General features: G+C 36.4%; 1 protein-coding gene and 1 long non-coding RNA gene across 3 annotated transcripts in view; both read left to right on the forward strand.

Moving 5' to 3' along the window:
• Nucleotides 1-8733, forward strand: part of prkcab (protein kinase C, alpha, b) — a 227180-nt gene extending 218447 nt beyond the window's left edge. For both annotated transcript variants that reach the window (XM_059549266.1, XM_059549271.1), the window contains 3 exons: nucleotides 1287-1394; nucleotides 1954-2094; nucleotides 8330-8733. In XM_059549266.1, the coding sequence (XP_059405249.1) occupies nucleotides 1287-1394; nucleotides 1954-2094; nucleotides 8330-8497 (417 nt within the window). In that variant the 3' untranslated portion in view covers nucleotides 8498-8733. The remainder of the gene's footprint in view (nucleotides 1-1286; nucleotides 1395-1953; nucleotides 2095-8329) is intronic.
• Nucleotides 8734-8762: 29 nt separating this feature from the next.
• On the forward strand, nucleotides 8763-11267 carry LOC132140499 (uncharacterized). Its single transcript, XR_009433817.1, has 2 exons — nucleotides 8763-9909; nucleotides 9941-11267. It is a non-coding gene; the product is annotated as an uncharacterized LOC132140499 (long non-coding RNA).
• Nucleotides 11268-16267: the final 5000 nt, after the last annotated feature.

A 16267-nucleotide genomic window follows, 5' to 3' on the forward strand; every position in this document is an offset into this window, starting at 1 on the left:
TAAATTCAGGTTTGGGGGGTAATTTTAAAATCACACAAGGTCCCCAGATAATACTAATTCTGTGCAAATAGGGCTAAAGTAAGTCTTTACTATTTTAACGGGCTCCTATTATGGTTTTTCACTTTTTCAATTTTAGTCTGTGTGTAGTGTGTATGTTTGGGTATAAAAAAGATCTACAAAGTTACAAAACACAATGTCCACTCCAAAGCTAGATATTTAGATATTAGAACTACGAAGAACGTTTTGTTTGGACTACAGCTTGTTTTCCGGGTTATTTGTGATGTCACAAAATGGCCCATTAGAATATCATTAAATTACGGAAATTCTAATGGTTGGTGGGTGGGGAGGGGCGAGGTTGTGCATCAGACAAGACGACGACGAAGAAGTGCATTTAAAGAGTTGCTGAAAGTATCTGAAACATGATTTAGCCAAACAACAACAACAATAACGTTAGCACTATAATATTTCTTGCAATATCCATGCGTGCAAATGTTCTGCGCAATCCTCTTGCTCAGTATTCTCAGGGTTTGAATCTGGCACAAATTGATATGGTAATATTGACGCCTTCCTTAACAAGGAACTTGCTGCTTAAACAATGGGCCGGGCAGTACTGAAACACCGCTTTAGCTGTTCACCAATCATAACGCACTGGGACAGCTAACCAATCACAATACATTTAGTTTTTCGGAAGGCGGGTCTTCATCAAACCCGCAACTAATCGAGCAGTTTGTGCCAGGCTGGGGAGAAAGGTATTGTAATAATGTAAATTATGTGAAAAACAATACAACAAACATGAGAGCATGTTCTAGTACACCCCCAAAACAAAATCAAGACTTTGTAAAAGACCATAATAGGACGCCTTTAATTAACTGCTGTTCTTTTTAACTTTTTATTTCTCATAGAATCCTAAAAAAAGTATCACAGGTCCCAAAAAAAATATTAAGCAGCAAAACTGCTTTCACCATTGATGATAAATCTTCATATTAGAATGGTTGCTAATGGATCATGTAATGAGTAAAGAGTAATAATGCTGGAAATTCAGCTTTGATCATAGGAGTAAATTATATTTTAAAGTATATTAAAATAGAAAACCATTATGTTAAATTGTAATAATACTTTGACAATATTACGGTTTTATTCTGTATTTTTGGTCAAATAAATGCAACCTTTATGAGCAGAAGAGACTTATGATCCCTTGTACTGATGCCACACTTTTAAATGGCATTGTACATAATTATATTCTATGTATATTTAATATAAACCTTCATCTGCTCTGTTTCTAACAGCCTCCATTTGATGGCGAGGATGAGGATGAGCTGTTTCAGTCCATTATGGAGCACAATGTGTCCTACCCCAAATCCCTGTCTAAAGAGGCAGTGTCCATCTGTAAAGGGGTGAGTCCCGAGATATCAGCAGGAGCTCCTTTATTCCTCTAAATGTCTGTATGCCATACTTTAATATTGCCATCAGTACAAGTCATTGGAATATTACCTGCTATAATAATTGAGTAAAAAATTATAATATTTAATTTGTCTTTCCACCATTCTGTTTATGTTCCTCGGCGAAACAGAATATTTTTTATATGAATCATGGTGGTGATATTAATGTCAATAAAGGCAGTGTAATAATGACACTTTATAATAACAGACATCTGTGTTTACTAAAAATGTAGAATAGCTTTAAACGTCATTGATTTTTAAATAATATGTACTGTATGTATATTAGATGTTTTGGGCACCGTGTAATTTCTTCCTAATGATTGTAAATGTGTGTTAATGTATTAAGCACAGCCAAAAAAAAAAAAACCTTTGCACTACTGTATTTTAGTGGTTTCCTTAAAATGAAAAATTAATTATTTATATATATATATATATAATGCTTCAGATATAGCCAGATGCTCCTTCGTGATTAAATCTGAGGTTTAAACCTTTCTCTTCTCCTCCGCATGCACAGCTGATGACGAAGCATCCATCCAAGCGTCTAGGTTGCAGTCCAGAGGGTGAGAGAGATATAAAAGAGCAAGCTTTCTTCCGCAGAATCGACTGGGAACGGTTGGCAAACAGAGAGATCCAGCCTCCTTTCAAACCCAAAGTGGTGAGTGTGAATATGATGTGTTTGTTCGTCTGTGACCTTTCCCAGCGCTGTTGTTGTTGATGACAGCTTGCTCTTTCAGGTCACAGTGGACCACACTGTATGTTGTTTAGTTACTTACATAACCTCTGTTCTTTGATAATAGTTCGATGTGTCATACTCTCAGCCTCAAATGACCAATGCTTGCTCATTTAATGCGTGTTATACACTAAGATAGCTGAAGCTATTGCATTCACCAATGGCTAGCTGCTAGCTGCTTTTTAACAATCAGTTTTGCGTTTTTTTTCTAAAAGCATCATAGTTCCATGATTCTGTGTTTCCCAAAATCATAGTTCCAATGAACATTTGCAAACAGCTTAGCAATGTATTATAGTTGATACTACTGCGATTAGTTAGAATGGCATTGACTTCGATAGATCATTTTCTTCTGCAAAATAAGCAAACTAACATCCAGTACAATCTATATCTATATATCCAAATTTGTACACATTTAATTCTACACCTTTTTAGTTTATCATGAGAATGTAAACACAGTTTTTGAAGAGTGTGAGGGAAACCACGATTGAAACGTGTAAATCAAAACCACATAGAACAAAATAGCTAATTAGTTATCTAAAATCATGTTTTTATTATATGACATTAATTTGGCCTCATTGATGGAACAATAGAAGTTACTACACAAACAGATATGACTAGTTAATTAATTTCTCCAGTGCTTCAGTTCTCCAGTTATGTCACTGTACATGAATTGCACCCCTGATAAGAAACTAAATTTTTGGTTAAAAGCTTCGGAGCTGTTAAAAAGAACCATCAGGCCATATCTATGATCACTGAAATTAGTAGATTATTCTCTTTCTTTCACTGGTTCAGTGCTTGACAGGAAGGTATTGTGAACTTTGGTGAACTGTCTAATGAAATAAAGGGGGGTTGAGAGTCCATACTGTTACTACTCAATGGACTGCTTATAGCCTTGAACAGCTAATGAGAGGAAACTGAAGCAAGGTCAGTCTGTCTATAAAGTCAAAATGAACTCAAAATGAATGTTTACTCATGCATTTTGATTAACAGAATAACTTGATCTTATGAGCAAGTAGGGTGAAAAATAGGTGGATGGTTGGGATGGTTTGAGAAATTAAACATTTTCTGGTCATAAGATAAATCATTCTGGGAGCCAAGTCACTTCAGAGTAGCTGGATTACAGAATATCATACAAACACTTTTTTTCAAACATGAAACATATCATCAACATATGCACAATATGACCAGCAATGTGTAAGAGTTGATGATGAGCTCTTCCTCAGAAGTTACTCAGAAGAAGCTCACTAGTCCAGCCCAGAGAGTTTATACAATACCATACAAAATGTATTTCTATAGCACATTTGAAACAACTGCTATTGACCAAAGCACTTTACAGCATTATTACATAGTCATACACAAAAAAATGAAACATTAAAAATGAAAACCTGATTACTCTTATACATTCTAAAAGCTCTTCTAAAAAGGTTTGGTTTCGATCTAGATTTAAAAGCATCCACAGATGGGGAAGGTTTAATATGCATCGGAAGAGGGTTCCATAATCAAGGAGCAGCCACTAAGAAAGCCCAATCACACTCTGATTTTCAGCTTGTTTTAGGAACATTAAGAATCATTGAAGATCTCATGTTTTCTCTAAATGTTACAGGCAACCAGTTTAAAGAAACCAAGACCAAGGGTAATTCTCTCTCTTCTTCGTGAGAGTCAAAAGTCTGGCAGCAGCGTTTTGTACTACAGTAATTGAACACAAGATAATTGACTCTGTGAAATACCTATATATATTGAATTACAGTAATCAATGCACAATGATACAAAAGCATGTACAACAGTCTACATTTCTACAAAAAAGAGACAATTGTTTTTAGTTTAAAACTCCCGCCACAATATATATATATATATATACACACACACACACACACACACACACACAGAGTATATATAAAATGCAGGTGTGCATTAAATGCATTCAATGCATAGATTGCGCTGCACATAAACAGAAACCTGTCAACGCTATAAATTAGCATCCAATACTAAATCTCTACATTATATCTCTTGTTACTTCAAGGCGGTAAAATTACAGTGAATTTATAACTATATCAGCTAATGGGGTGCTGTTAGGCACAGCGCAAAGCAGAGTTATTCCATATATGTATCGGGGTTTCACTAAATAAAACAAAGCTAATAAAATGTAATGATATTAATAAAAACATTATTCTTCTGCCAAACAATGTACAGTAGCTCCTCAGAAATGGTTGTGGTTGCAAAAAGTGGTTGCCAAGCAACACACCAACATAAACAGTGGTGTATGTTTGTAGAGAAAATTACAAAAGCTTAGAAACTTGGCTCAATCAGTCAGAATCAAGGACCAGAACTATCCATTTTATAATAAAGCAATAGCCCCATTAAGCTGTGGTTTACCGTGAATGTATAACAGCTAAGGGGAGTTGTTAGGCATGACGTGAAGTGGAGCAAATATATAGAGCAAATAAAGTGTAACGATGTTAATAAGAACATTATTCTTTCGCCAAACAATGTAGTTCCTCAGAAATGGTTGCAGAGCAACACACCAACATAAACAAAGGTGTATGTTTGTAGAAAAATTGACAACAGCTTTGAACCATGTTTAAACTTCGAACTCGTTGTTTTGAAGTGAAAAAAACTCAGCTTCATTGTTTGTAGAGAGAGATGCTCAGATTCAGATCATTCATACACACAACTTTAATCTTTCAAAAGGTCAATGCATCACTGGATATAGCTGTCTGTTAGGTCACGATCACACAGCAGCAGAAATTTTTTGTCAGTCCTGTATTTGGGTCCTTAATACATTTACGTTCACACACAGTTCGGTTATTTATGGGCCTGACAACCGCATTCTGTAACTGAACTCACATCCGTAAATTTTCAGGACTCACAACCAAATTCTCAGAACATGCGCTGCGTGAATGGAACATGACTGGACAACTAGTTGTCCGTCAAGTCATACAGCACAAGAGGGAGCCAGTCTGCCAAACAGACATGTGTCTACCACATGTTACGTGTTTTAATATTTGTTTTTTGGTCAATTACAGTGACGGAGAAATGAGCTGCGAGTCATCTGAACGTTTCAGATCCCATTGGTTTTGTGTTCTGCATGTGATTCAAATGCTCCGCTCTCCACCCAATTTTAAAAGTAGCTGTCGGTTAATGAAGATTTGATTAAATAACTCGCCACATTTTAAGATAATGCTGTAGTGAATCCCAACAACGGACAGTGTGAATGTAGCCTAATATTAAATGATTTGCAACTTGTATCTTACCTCGCTTTCTGTCAGTGTTAAACTGGCGCTTCACGCTAGTGATGGGTCATCTTTGAATGGTTCGTTCATTTTGAATGAATCTTTAATGTGAATCGGGCACTGTCCAGGGAAAGGTATGTGAGAGTGATTTTGAACCTCTTTGGGATGGCACCACAAGGAGTTGTTCACTTGGAGGGCACATAAGTTTGAACTAGTGAGTTTAGGTATGTTGGTGCCGTGCCAGTGATCGTCTTGTAGGCAAGCATCAGTACCTTGAATTTGATGTGGCTCATTGAAGACAACCCTCGCTGCTGCATTCTGGATCATTTGCAGAGGCTTGATAGTACATGCAGGAAGGCCCGCCAAGAGAGCATTACAATAGTCCAGTCTGGAGAGAACAAGAGCTTGGACAAGAAGTTGGGTGACTTGCTCTGACAGGAAGGGTCTAATCTTCCTAATGTTATATAAGGCAAATCTGCAGGACTGGGTCGTTGTAGCAATATGGTCTGTGAAGCTTAACTGATGATCCATCACAACTCCAAGATTTCTGGCTGTCCTGGAAGGAGTTATGGTTGACGAACCCAGCTGTATAGAGAAGTTGTGATGAAACGATGGGTTAGCTGGAATCACCAGCAGTTCTGTCTTAGTAAGGTTGACTGAACGTGATGGTCATTCATCCAGCTAGAAATGTCACTCAGACAGGCTGAAATGCGAGCAACTACCGTCGGGTCATCTGGTTGGAATGAGAAGTAGAGTTGAGTGTCATCAGCGTAGCAGTGATAGGCAAAGCCATGCTTTTGAATGACAGATCCTAATGACGTCATGTAGATGGAGAAGAGAAGTGGTCCAAGTACTGAGCCTTGAGGAACCCCAGTAGCAAGTTGTTGTGACTTAGAAACTTCAGCCCTCCAAGACACCCTGAAGGATCTATCAGAGAGGTAGGACTTAAACCACTGGAGTGCGGTTCCAGAGATGCCCATCTTTCTGAGGGTGGACAGGAGAATCTGGTGATTAATGGTGTCAAAATCCGGAAACAGCCGGAAAGACAATTGATTTGTTCATTTGCAGAGTCCTTTGACTTTTCGAGTCATTCATTTATCACGTGACAGACCCATAAGCTTTAACTTATGCAGTCTGAGCCGGAAAAAGACTTAATAATAATAATAACCAAGCCTTTATTACCTTTGTTGCAACATTCAGTGTATGGAAAATAACCACCATGACAGAAATTCACATATTTATAAATTGTAAGAAATAAAAAGCTACAATTTGAGACCAGAAATGCAGTAACTGTAAGAGTAAATAATAATTATAATTATGATGATGATGATGATGACAATAATAATAATGACTATGCATCTGTTTTGTAAGGAAGCTTGTAAATTAATTTCTCTATTTAATGGTGCCACAACGCGTGACAAAAGAATGAACGATAGGTTAAAGCCTTTTATACAGTCTTTTTTATTTTTTATTAAACATTACAAACATTAAAACATTAAGGCAGTACACTTAAATGTAAATTTATGTATTTAGCATAAACTTTTATCCAAAAGGACTTACAGTGCATTCAGGCTAACATTTTTTGACTAACATGTGCTCCCTGGGAATCAAACCCACCACCTTGCACTGCTAACGCAATGCTCTACCACTTGAGCCACAGGAACACTTAAAATCATAAAGACAAAATAATAATAATAATAAAAAAAGATTATACACACAGATTTGTTGCCAGGGTAACTCATTTTATACAGTCTATAGTCAAAGCTTATGGGTCTGTCAAGTGATGAACGAATGACTCGAAAAATCCGAAGACTTATGAGATGAACTAATCAATTCTCTTTCCGGCTCAGACTGTATGGGTTTAACAATGAATGAATCTTTTCTGTTTTGTATTGTCTGTAGTGTGATCAACATTTGCGTAAAAACTAGTAAACGTAAACCAGTTAGGGAAGTAACATGTAACATTTTAACTATATTTTGATAAAAATGGACGAAATGAACCGAAAAAAGATTAGTTCATTTTGCTGAACGAGACTCAAAGGTCAGAGTCAGGAAAATGATCCGAACTACCCATCACTACTTCACACTGGAATTCGCGCTCTGCTTCTATGAACAGTAAACCCTGCCTACTTTGATTTGATTGGCCATCTCAGTCATTTTGACATTGACGAGCGATGTTAGACTGCTGAGGCAGACTAGGCTAAGAATGTAACTTTGAAACATTTTTGTCATCCTAAGAATAGAGTGCTGCATAATGGAGTGCAGCAGATCAGTGCAAGAATTTTAAATAGTGGGTGGGACGGATTGGCCATTTCTAATTTGGGGGAGGGGGGGCTTGTTCAGAATCGTGACTCTGGTTACTTGTGAATGCCATGTGTAAGTATGTGGAATAAAAAGTACAAACCTGTTCAATCTATGATTTTTCATGGTTATGTTTGTGGTCTTTCACATATTGAAAATCTGATAAGGTTTTAAATATCTTTTAGCGTGGGCCAGCATTTAGTCCACTTGGCCTAGTAAGAGAATCCACATGATAAAGGCCTGGACTATTTTAAGAGTCTTTTCATGTGTCTGCATCAAAACCGCCCACCCTCTGTGCTGATCTTCCCTCACTCTGTGTATATATGTGTGTTTTATGGGAATACCCTGATTCATCTCAACATGTGCCCACCCATGTTTGTTTGCACAGCCCCCTCAAAGGACCCCACAGGTGCTAAACCTGGACTGTAGTCGTTTCAACCTTTAACACAGCCCTGAATATTCTCCTTCCAGTCATCTTTCTAAAAATCCTCCATTTACTGGACATATGAGCGTACATGACGTCTGTAACGGAAGACCTACGTGAATGAATTTTCTCTCAGGCACACGACCAGCTTTTCAGTTGAATCTAAAAATAACCCGCCGTCTTTCTTCTCCCCTTCCTTTCACAGTGCGGCAAAGCGGCAGAGAACTTCGACAAATTCTTCACCCGCACGCAGCCCATGCTGACCCCTCCAGACCAACTGGTCATCGCCAACATCGACCAGAGCGAATTCTCTGGATTCTCTTTCATAAACCCAGAGTTCATCCACCCATCAACGCTTCACAGTGTGGTATGAGACGGCCCGATGAAGAAGAGGACCGCCCGTCCTGCTCAAACTAACTACCACATCCACATTATTTATGAACTCACCAAATCTTTGTAGACAGTTGAATACCCTTTATCTGAACATATCTGAACTGAGGAGGGCTGGAGAAGGGGGTCTGATGGCTGAAGGGAATATATCACGAGCATTTTAAGGCGCCAAAGACAAATTAGAATTTTATGAGGTTCCATCTCGGTTAGGGTGCTGCTTGGGTAGGCAGTAAACAGGCAGGACTCTAGGCTTTTTGAAAGAGAGTGATAATGCCTCCACAGCAATGACAGTTCATCTATTGCCTGTATACAGATAGAACTTATGTGCAGGCCCAGTATATTTTACAAAACGATCCCTTTTTCCAGTCCTCAGATTCTTTATGTGTGAAGCATGCTGACATGAAACAGGTTTTTGTGTCCTATTCCTTCAATCCTCTACTGCCATTTCTAATGTTCCTGAATTATATATTTGTAAATCTCAAATCTTGATATAGGAGTGCCAAAATATAACTGCATCAAAAGGTTTTTTTATATCCAGCTCTATATATGCATATTGATTTCCTACTAGACCTCTTGGTGGTGTCTCTTATCTTGGGCTGAAACTTGAACCCTTATCGCTCCCTGAGTTTTAGCATGACAACTTCCGATCCCGTCACTGCCTGCTCGCCTGGTTCCTACATATTCACATATACACAACGTTTTTGTATGAATTGTTATTCCTAATTGGTAAAATGCAGGCTTACGCACCCGCAGAATCCAGATGCAGATTTCCACAGAATTAGATCACCTTTCCTACTCATCCGCTTGCACGTTTGTTTTTATGAAATGCTTCATATAGTCAAATGATACTGTTTTATTTAACATATTTTACCCTGATTAAATCCATCTCATAGATTTTCTGTCACAAAAAAGTCTGCTGATTAAAATATAATAAAGAGTACTGATAAAGAGTGGCCAATGCAACATTTCAAATGAGTCTCTTTTGTTAGAAATGGATATATGGTCTTTGATTTAATGCTTGCATGTTATGCTAAAGAAAACTACCACTGCTAAAAAACTTACCCTTACTTTAATGTGGAAAAAATATGAAATGAAGATGTACTATTTAATGTACATTAAGTATTTATAAACCATGGTAGTCTTATGCTGCTTATTACTGTAATTATTTGACATAACAAAAGTTGCCATTGTGAACAAAGAATTACAGAAAAAATTAAAACATTAATGTAATTGAAATTATGCCACAATGCAAAATTCCTAATGGTTTTCATGTAAAGTTTATGACTCCCCATTTTTTTTCAAATGTTGGAGGGGGGTGGGAGGTCAGTTATGTATAACTTCTAATATAACCCTGTCTCTGGTAGTGTTTCTGTCCTTTGGTGATCAATACTCTTCGTGTTAAACTACATGTTCTTATCAAAGGGAGCTTTCCAGTATATATCAGCTATTTTTATCTTTTTAGGTCTTAGTTTACGATCATCTTGCATTTCTGCTCTGTGAGTACTTTTACGTAGAGCGCTATGTTTACTGTTACACTAAATATACACCAAGACTTTTGTAAATACAGAGAAGGCATACATTATCCTGCAGATTTTATACTAAGAACTGAATGTGCTTTTACTAACTTAGATGGTTTCTATGTTTAGACGATCCAAAAAGACTAGTTTGGCTAATTTGAGATTTGAACTGTGGCATCTGCAAACCTTTGTTACATGTAATTCTTGTATTTATCTGCTCTGTTTTCTATGCTGATAGTATCTAAGCTGTATGTAGACTGACTGGGCTCTGTGCTCCTAATACTGTACGTGTGTTTGTACTGCAGCTGCTGTGTGCATGATGGGGAAATCGGTGCATGCAAAACGTGTTGCATGATTCCAGGAATCCGGAGTCCTCTAGCATAGAATGATCGTTACACCAAGTACAATATCTGTCCCACCTCAACTTTTTTCCTTTGTGTCATTGCTTTTGTTCCTGTCTGTGGATGAAGGTTTAGACTCTGTTATGTGTAGATTCCGACCACTGATGAGCAACTCTGTCTGAATGATCTGTACGACAACTGGGTCGACGGGGAATTTAGTTTTACCACACTTCAGACATCATTTTGTGTATTCTAGTAAAGAAAAGTACCTCAGAAATGCTGTATTTACACATTAGATTGCTCGGTTTGGGCTCTAGTCTTGTGCCAAGCCCTCGGTGGAAATACTGTAGTTATCAGGTGCACCACTGTTCAGTTTCACAATAGATTCACATTTTTTTGATCTGTCATTTATCAGTATGTTTTTTTTTTTAGAAATGTAATAGACCTTCAGATGTTTATTTCTTCATTCGTTCAGAAGTAAATGGATACATGATGAACAAGTGGAAATAGAGCCGGTCCTCTTATGAAGTGATGCAGACCGTTTTTAAGTGGTTGTCTTGCAGGATGCAGGTTTACACAAGTGTCTCACATTGAGAGTATTTGGGAATGTAACGGTCACGTGTTTGATTGTGGTTTTGCTGCATGTGAGATGACATTCTAACATTCACTGGACATTTGAAGAATATGAACATTCCACCAAGCCATTTCTTATTAGAGATTCTATCAGGAATTATAAATATACATTTAATATTATTACATTTTGGATTCCAGGACAGTGTTTAAATTTAATAGGTTGAATCAGTCATATTTGTTAGTTTTTTTCTGTAAAAAATGTTGTCCCTCTGTTCTTTGTGAAGGATAATGTGTATGAATAAATATATGACAAAAGTGATAATGTCCATGTTTTAGTTCTTCAAAATTCTAAAACCAAACTAAGCCTCTCTTTATCACACACTCCCCACAGTACCGAGACAAGCATAGATGGGAATCTTAAAGAATTCAACTCTGATTCCTGTTCCTTATTAAGGGTTCCATTAACAATACTTTAGTACTTTTAATGAATAAGCATTGAAAAAATGAAACATAAGGCCAAATGATAAGATGAGGGTGAATTAAAACATTTAAAACAATTATTACAAAAGGTCATTTAACAGACATTGTATTGTCTTTTTTTTAAATGTCTTGGTAAAGGTGACATGCAGAATATGCATTTCAATAATTGGTGATAGAGCGGCAATACCAAACAAAACTGTGGTAACTTATTTAATTCATTAATCTTTACAAAACACTAATGTGTATATTTTTATTTATAAAAACAGTCTTCAAAAAAATCTTCAGCACTATCAGCGTCAGCACACGTGTGATCTACTGACAAGCCTTATGTACTGTAACAATATGTAATAGCCTATTACAATATGTAATAAAACATATATATATATATATATATACATATATATACATATATACATACAGTACAGACCAAAAGTTTGGAAACATTACTATTTTTAATGTTTTTGAAAGAAGTTTCTTCTGCTCATCAAGCCTGCATTTATTTGATCAAAAACACAGAAAAAAATGTAATATTGTGATATATTATTACAATTTAAAATAATTATTTTTAAATTTATTATACTTTAAATGATCATTTATTTATGTGATGCAAAGCTGAATTTTTAGGATCATTATCACATGATCCTTTAGAAATCATTCTAATATGATGATTCATTATCAAAGCTGGAAACAGTTCTGCTGCTTAATATTTTTTCAGAACATGTGATACTTTTTTAGGATACTTTGATGAATAAAAAGTAAAAAAAAAAAAAAAAAAGAAGCTATGTTTTTAAAATATAAATATTTTGTAATAACAATATACACTACTGGTCAGTAATTTGGGGTCAGTAATTTTTTTTTCTTCTTTTTAAATAAAATCAATACTTTTATTCAGCAAGGATGTGTTAAATTGATAAAAAGTGATAGTAAAGGAAATATATTATTAGAATACATATTATTAGAATTTTTTTTTTATTTTGAATAAATGCAGTCCTTTTTAACCTTTTATTCATCAAATATATTAGACAGCAGAACTGTTTCCAACACTCATAATAAATCAGAATATTAGAATGATTTCTAAATGATCATGTGATAGACTGGATGTTACATGTGACACTGAAGGCTGGAGTAATAATGCTGAAAATTCAGCTTTGCATCACAGGAATAAATCATTTTTTTAAAGTATATTCAAATAGAAAACTATTATTTTAAGTTGTAATAATATTTCACAATATTACAGTTTTTTCTGTATTTTTAATCAAATAAATGCAGGCTTGATGAGCAGAAGAAACTTCTTTAAAAAACATGAAAAATAGTAATGTTTCCAAACTTTTGGTCTGTACTGTATATATATATATATATATAAATATATAAGGTAATAAATAAGGTAATATAAGGTAATAAATAAGGTAATATCTTATTCTAATATGGTTATTACATTTATTTTATTGGCATCTGTATAAATTATAAAACACTATGACAAAGTAATGTTTAATTGATTATATTATATATATTACATTTTATATATTATCATCTCACACGTGGATCTGCATTTTCTATAATGTCTAAATTCCAAATCAAAATACATATCTGATATCACCTAATATATAATTAGCATCAAACAAACAACATAGTTCATATTCTCAAGGATTGAAGATTAAAAAAAAATAATAATAATGATTGCGCAACAATCATTTAAGTGGCAATATGCATTAAGCATGTAAACGACCATTGAACAAAAGAAAAAGAAAGAAACAGCATGGCACGCTTTTGCATAGTAACTTGCAGATTCATCGCTCTGTGGAGAATGTCTTGAGTCTTAACCAGGAGCATACTCTGAGTTGAATGAACTTACTCACGGATGCATTTCTGGAACCACACACCCCGAGTAAGCAAGGATTGGGGTTAATCAACTGAAAGTTCAGGGTTTAGCTGACGGCAAGTTAACCGTGCTTTCTGGAATACACTCCTGGGGATGTACAGAACAGAGATGAACAAATAGAACAAGACAACCTAAATAAATGTAGGAACACAATAATTTTACAATAATTTTCTTGTTAGAAGTACAGCACGAGGGCTTTTTCAATCCCAAAAAAGAGCTAAAATGGGGTTTTGAAGCAGTACAAGTTGAATGCAATTTCTGACCAAATAAGGACTTCACTGTTGTAAATCAAAAGGTCAGAATGTAATCTCTCCCCAAAGGTACTTTAAAGTCAGTACAGAATACTATATGTAGTATTTCAGTACACCTTTAGAGAAAAATGATGAAAATATCTCGGTTTTTGACGATTTCTGTTGGAGAACTGCTGCTCTTGAGTGAACTTACAGTATAACGAGAATGATTTTGTCATTTGAACAGGTTCCTGCTGAGCTTATAGCTCAACAATGAGATAAAGTCTCTTCTCGTTGTGAGGCTCTTCTTGTTTCTGTATGTAAAGTTTGCATTGAGTTAAATAACTACATAACAGCTGTGAGCTATAGCAATTTGTAAATAATAATAATAATAATAATAATTCTACCGTATATTATGATATATAAAGCTACATTATTCATATAATTAATGTTAAAATTATCATTATTTTTTTTATTGGTTCTTCCCATTCCCTTCCCTTCACAATTCCCTTTTAGTTAAAACTGTTAAAATGATAAAACTTAAAATTATAAAACTGTGAAAATAATGTTCACTTTTCATGAAAGCATGAAACTACACTTGTATAGTTTTTGCAGCCATCGCAAAAACACCCCGTGGTGGACATGGCAACCAATGTACTTTCCACCATAATCAAATTATGTATTTTGTGTCATATCTCCTGAACCAAACACGATAACATAGAAATGATGGTCAAGGTTTACAATGATACCACATACAACAACATAAACTGTTCAGGTGAAGAGTTAATGGTGAAATGTGAGAGGAAAATCACAGAATCTAAGTATCACAGTATAGCATTTGCAATAATATGTCCATATTATGGCAATCTTTTTTTCTTTCTTTGATAGTTAACTAATATTTTATTTAAAAAGTCATTAAAAGATTGTTTCAAGAATATTATCATTTCAGAGATATCAAAATTATATATATATATATTATATATATATATATATATATATATATATATATATATATATATATATATATATATATATATATTTCCCTTACCTCTCAGGCAGAGTCAGGTAGGTTTTTGTATATTTATAATACATTCTTGTTCTCTCTCAACAATGCTCTTTTTTCCCAACATATTTCATGTAAACTTAATTTGCAATCACTCTCTGGGGGCAGAGTTATCTATTATGTCAGTTTCCTCATGGGGGAAGTGCAGCACTCTGTAAAATTACACCTGCACCAGCACACAACAAATAACACATTCAGGGAAGAATTAGGCAAATATCCTCCTATCATAAAGATACAAAAAAAGGCAATTAAATTCTGGAAAAATCAGTGACCCCAATCATATCATTAAGTCCTGCAATACCAAGAGCTGAACAAAGAAAGCAAGCCCCACCCTCAGCTGATCCAGAGCTTCAGTCCTGATGCTTCACTAACATCTACTGAGCCTCAGAATCACAACATCAGAATCAATCAGATTACTGCACAAATCAAACAGAATTAAATCACTCACTGGCAAACCCAAACACAACAACAGAGTAAAGTGCAAAGCTATTTCGCCCTAAAGAGAGAGTACAGTATGGCATAGTATCTGTACACAGTGTCAGATAAGAATCTGAGATGCACGTAGACCAGATACAGACTCAGCGGACACAAGCTGATGATCGAGATGGGCAGATACAGAAAAACATGGCTTGCACTGGAACAAAGACTGTGTTCACACTGTGATCTGAATCAGATCTGCACTTCCTAACCGAATGCTCCAAATACACGGCCATACGGACAGTGTTCTATGATCAAATACAGAAGATCCATCAGACATTTAAAACTCTTTCAAACCAGGAGAAACTACCGTATCTGTCAGGAGAACACAAGAACTGCTGTGTTTGCTGCTCAATATGTGTCTGCTTGTCATGATAGAAGAGAAAACACTCAACCTGTCCTGATTTGATGTTTCCAACACATGTAAAAAGCACATTTAAAAACAGCTAGTGTGTGGCTGTGGCGGGGGGGGGGGGGGGGGGGGCGTGGTTTAGCGAAGTCTGCAGCGGGAGAGAGAATCAGGAGCGGTAAGTGAGTGGTTTGGGCAAAAACTATCAACACCTGTTTTTTGTTTCAGTAATTGGCGCGGAGAGAGTATAAAACGCCAGGAGAGAGAGACGGACTGCTGACGTGAACCGGAAACGGAACCGGAACGAGTAAACCGGAAGTGTTGTGCGATCGTGTCTGTGTTGATGTCAGAGTAAAAGTCTCCATTGGTGTTTGTAAAGCTTAAGTTATTTTGAGTTAATAAATTTGTCAGCAGTCCAGCCGACCCCTTTGTCCTCTTCCTTTCCTCCCACGAACTTACTACACGGGTGCCGAAACCCGGGAAAGGAAGAAGGAGTGCCGCCGCTATGCAGAGTCCTTCCTCTACGCCATTTGCGGACGTTATTTCATCCCTCGCGGCCCTACATCAAGAGCAACACCAGGCCCTGCTGGACTTGAGAACGGATCAGGAGCGGCGATTCCACGCCATCCTTCAAGCCCAGCAGGAGGACCGCGAGAGGTTTCGGAGCTGGATCGACCGGGAGGTTCGCACCGAGGCCACGGGACCGCCCGCGGTTCCCACTCACTTACCCCTCCACAAGATGGGACCACAAGACGACCCAGAAGTATTCCTAGAACTGTTCGAGAAATCAGCGGAAGCGTGCGACTGGCCCCGCGCCCAATGGCCAGTCCGTCTCATCCCCCTG

The sequence above is a fragment of the Carassius carassius genome, chromosome 1 (assembly GCF_963082965.1).
Source record: "Carassius carassius chromosome 1, fCarCar2.1, whole genome shotgun sequence".
Lineage (NCBI taxonomy): Eukaryota > Metazoa > Chordata > Actinopteri > Cypriniformes > Cyprinidae > Carassius > Carassius carassius.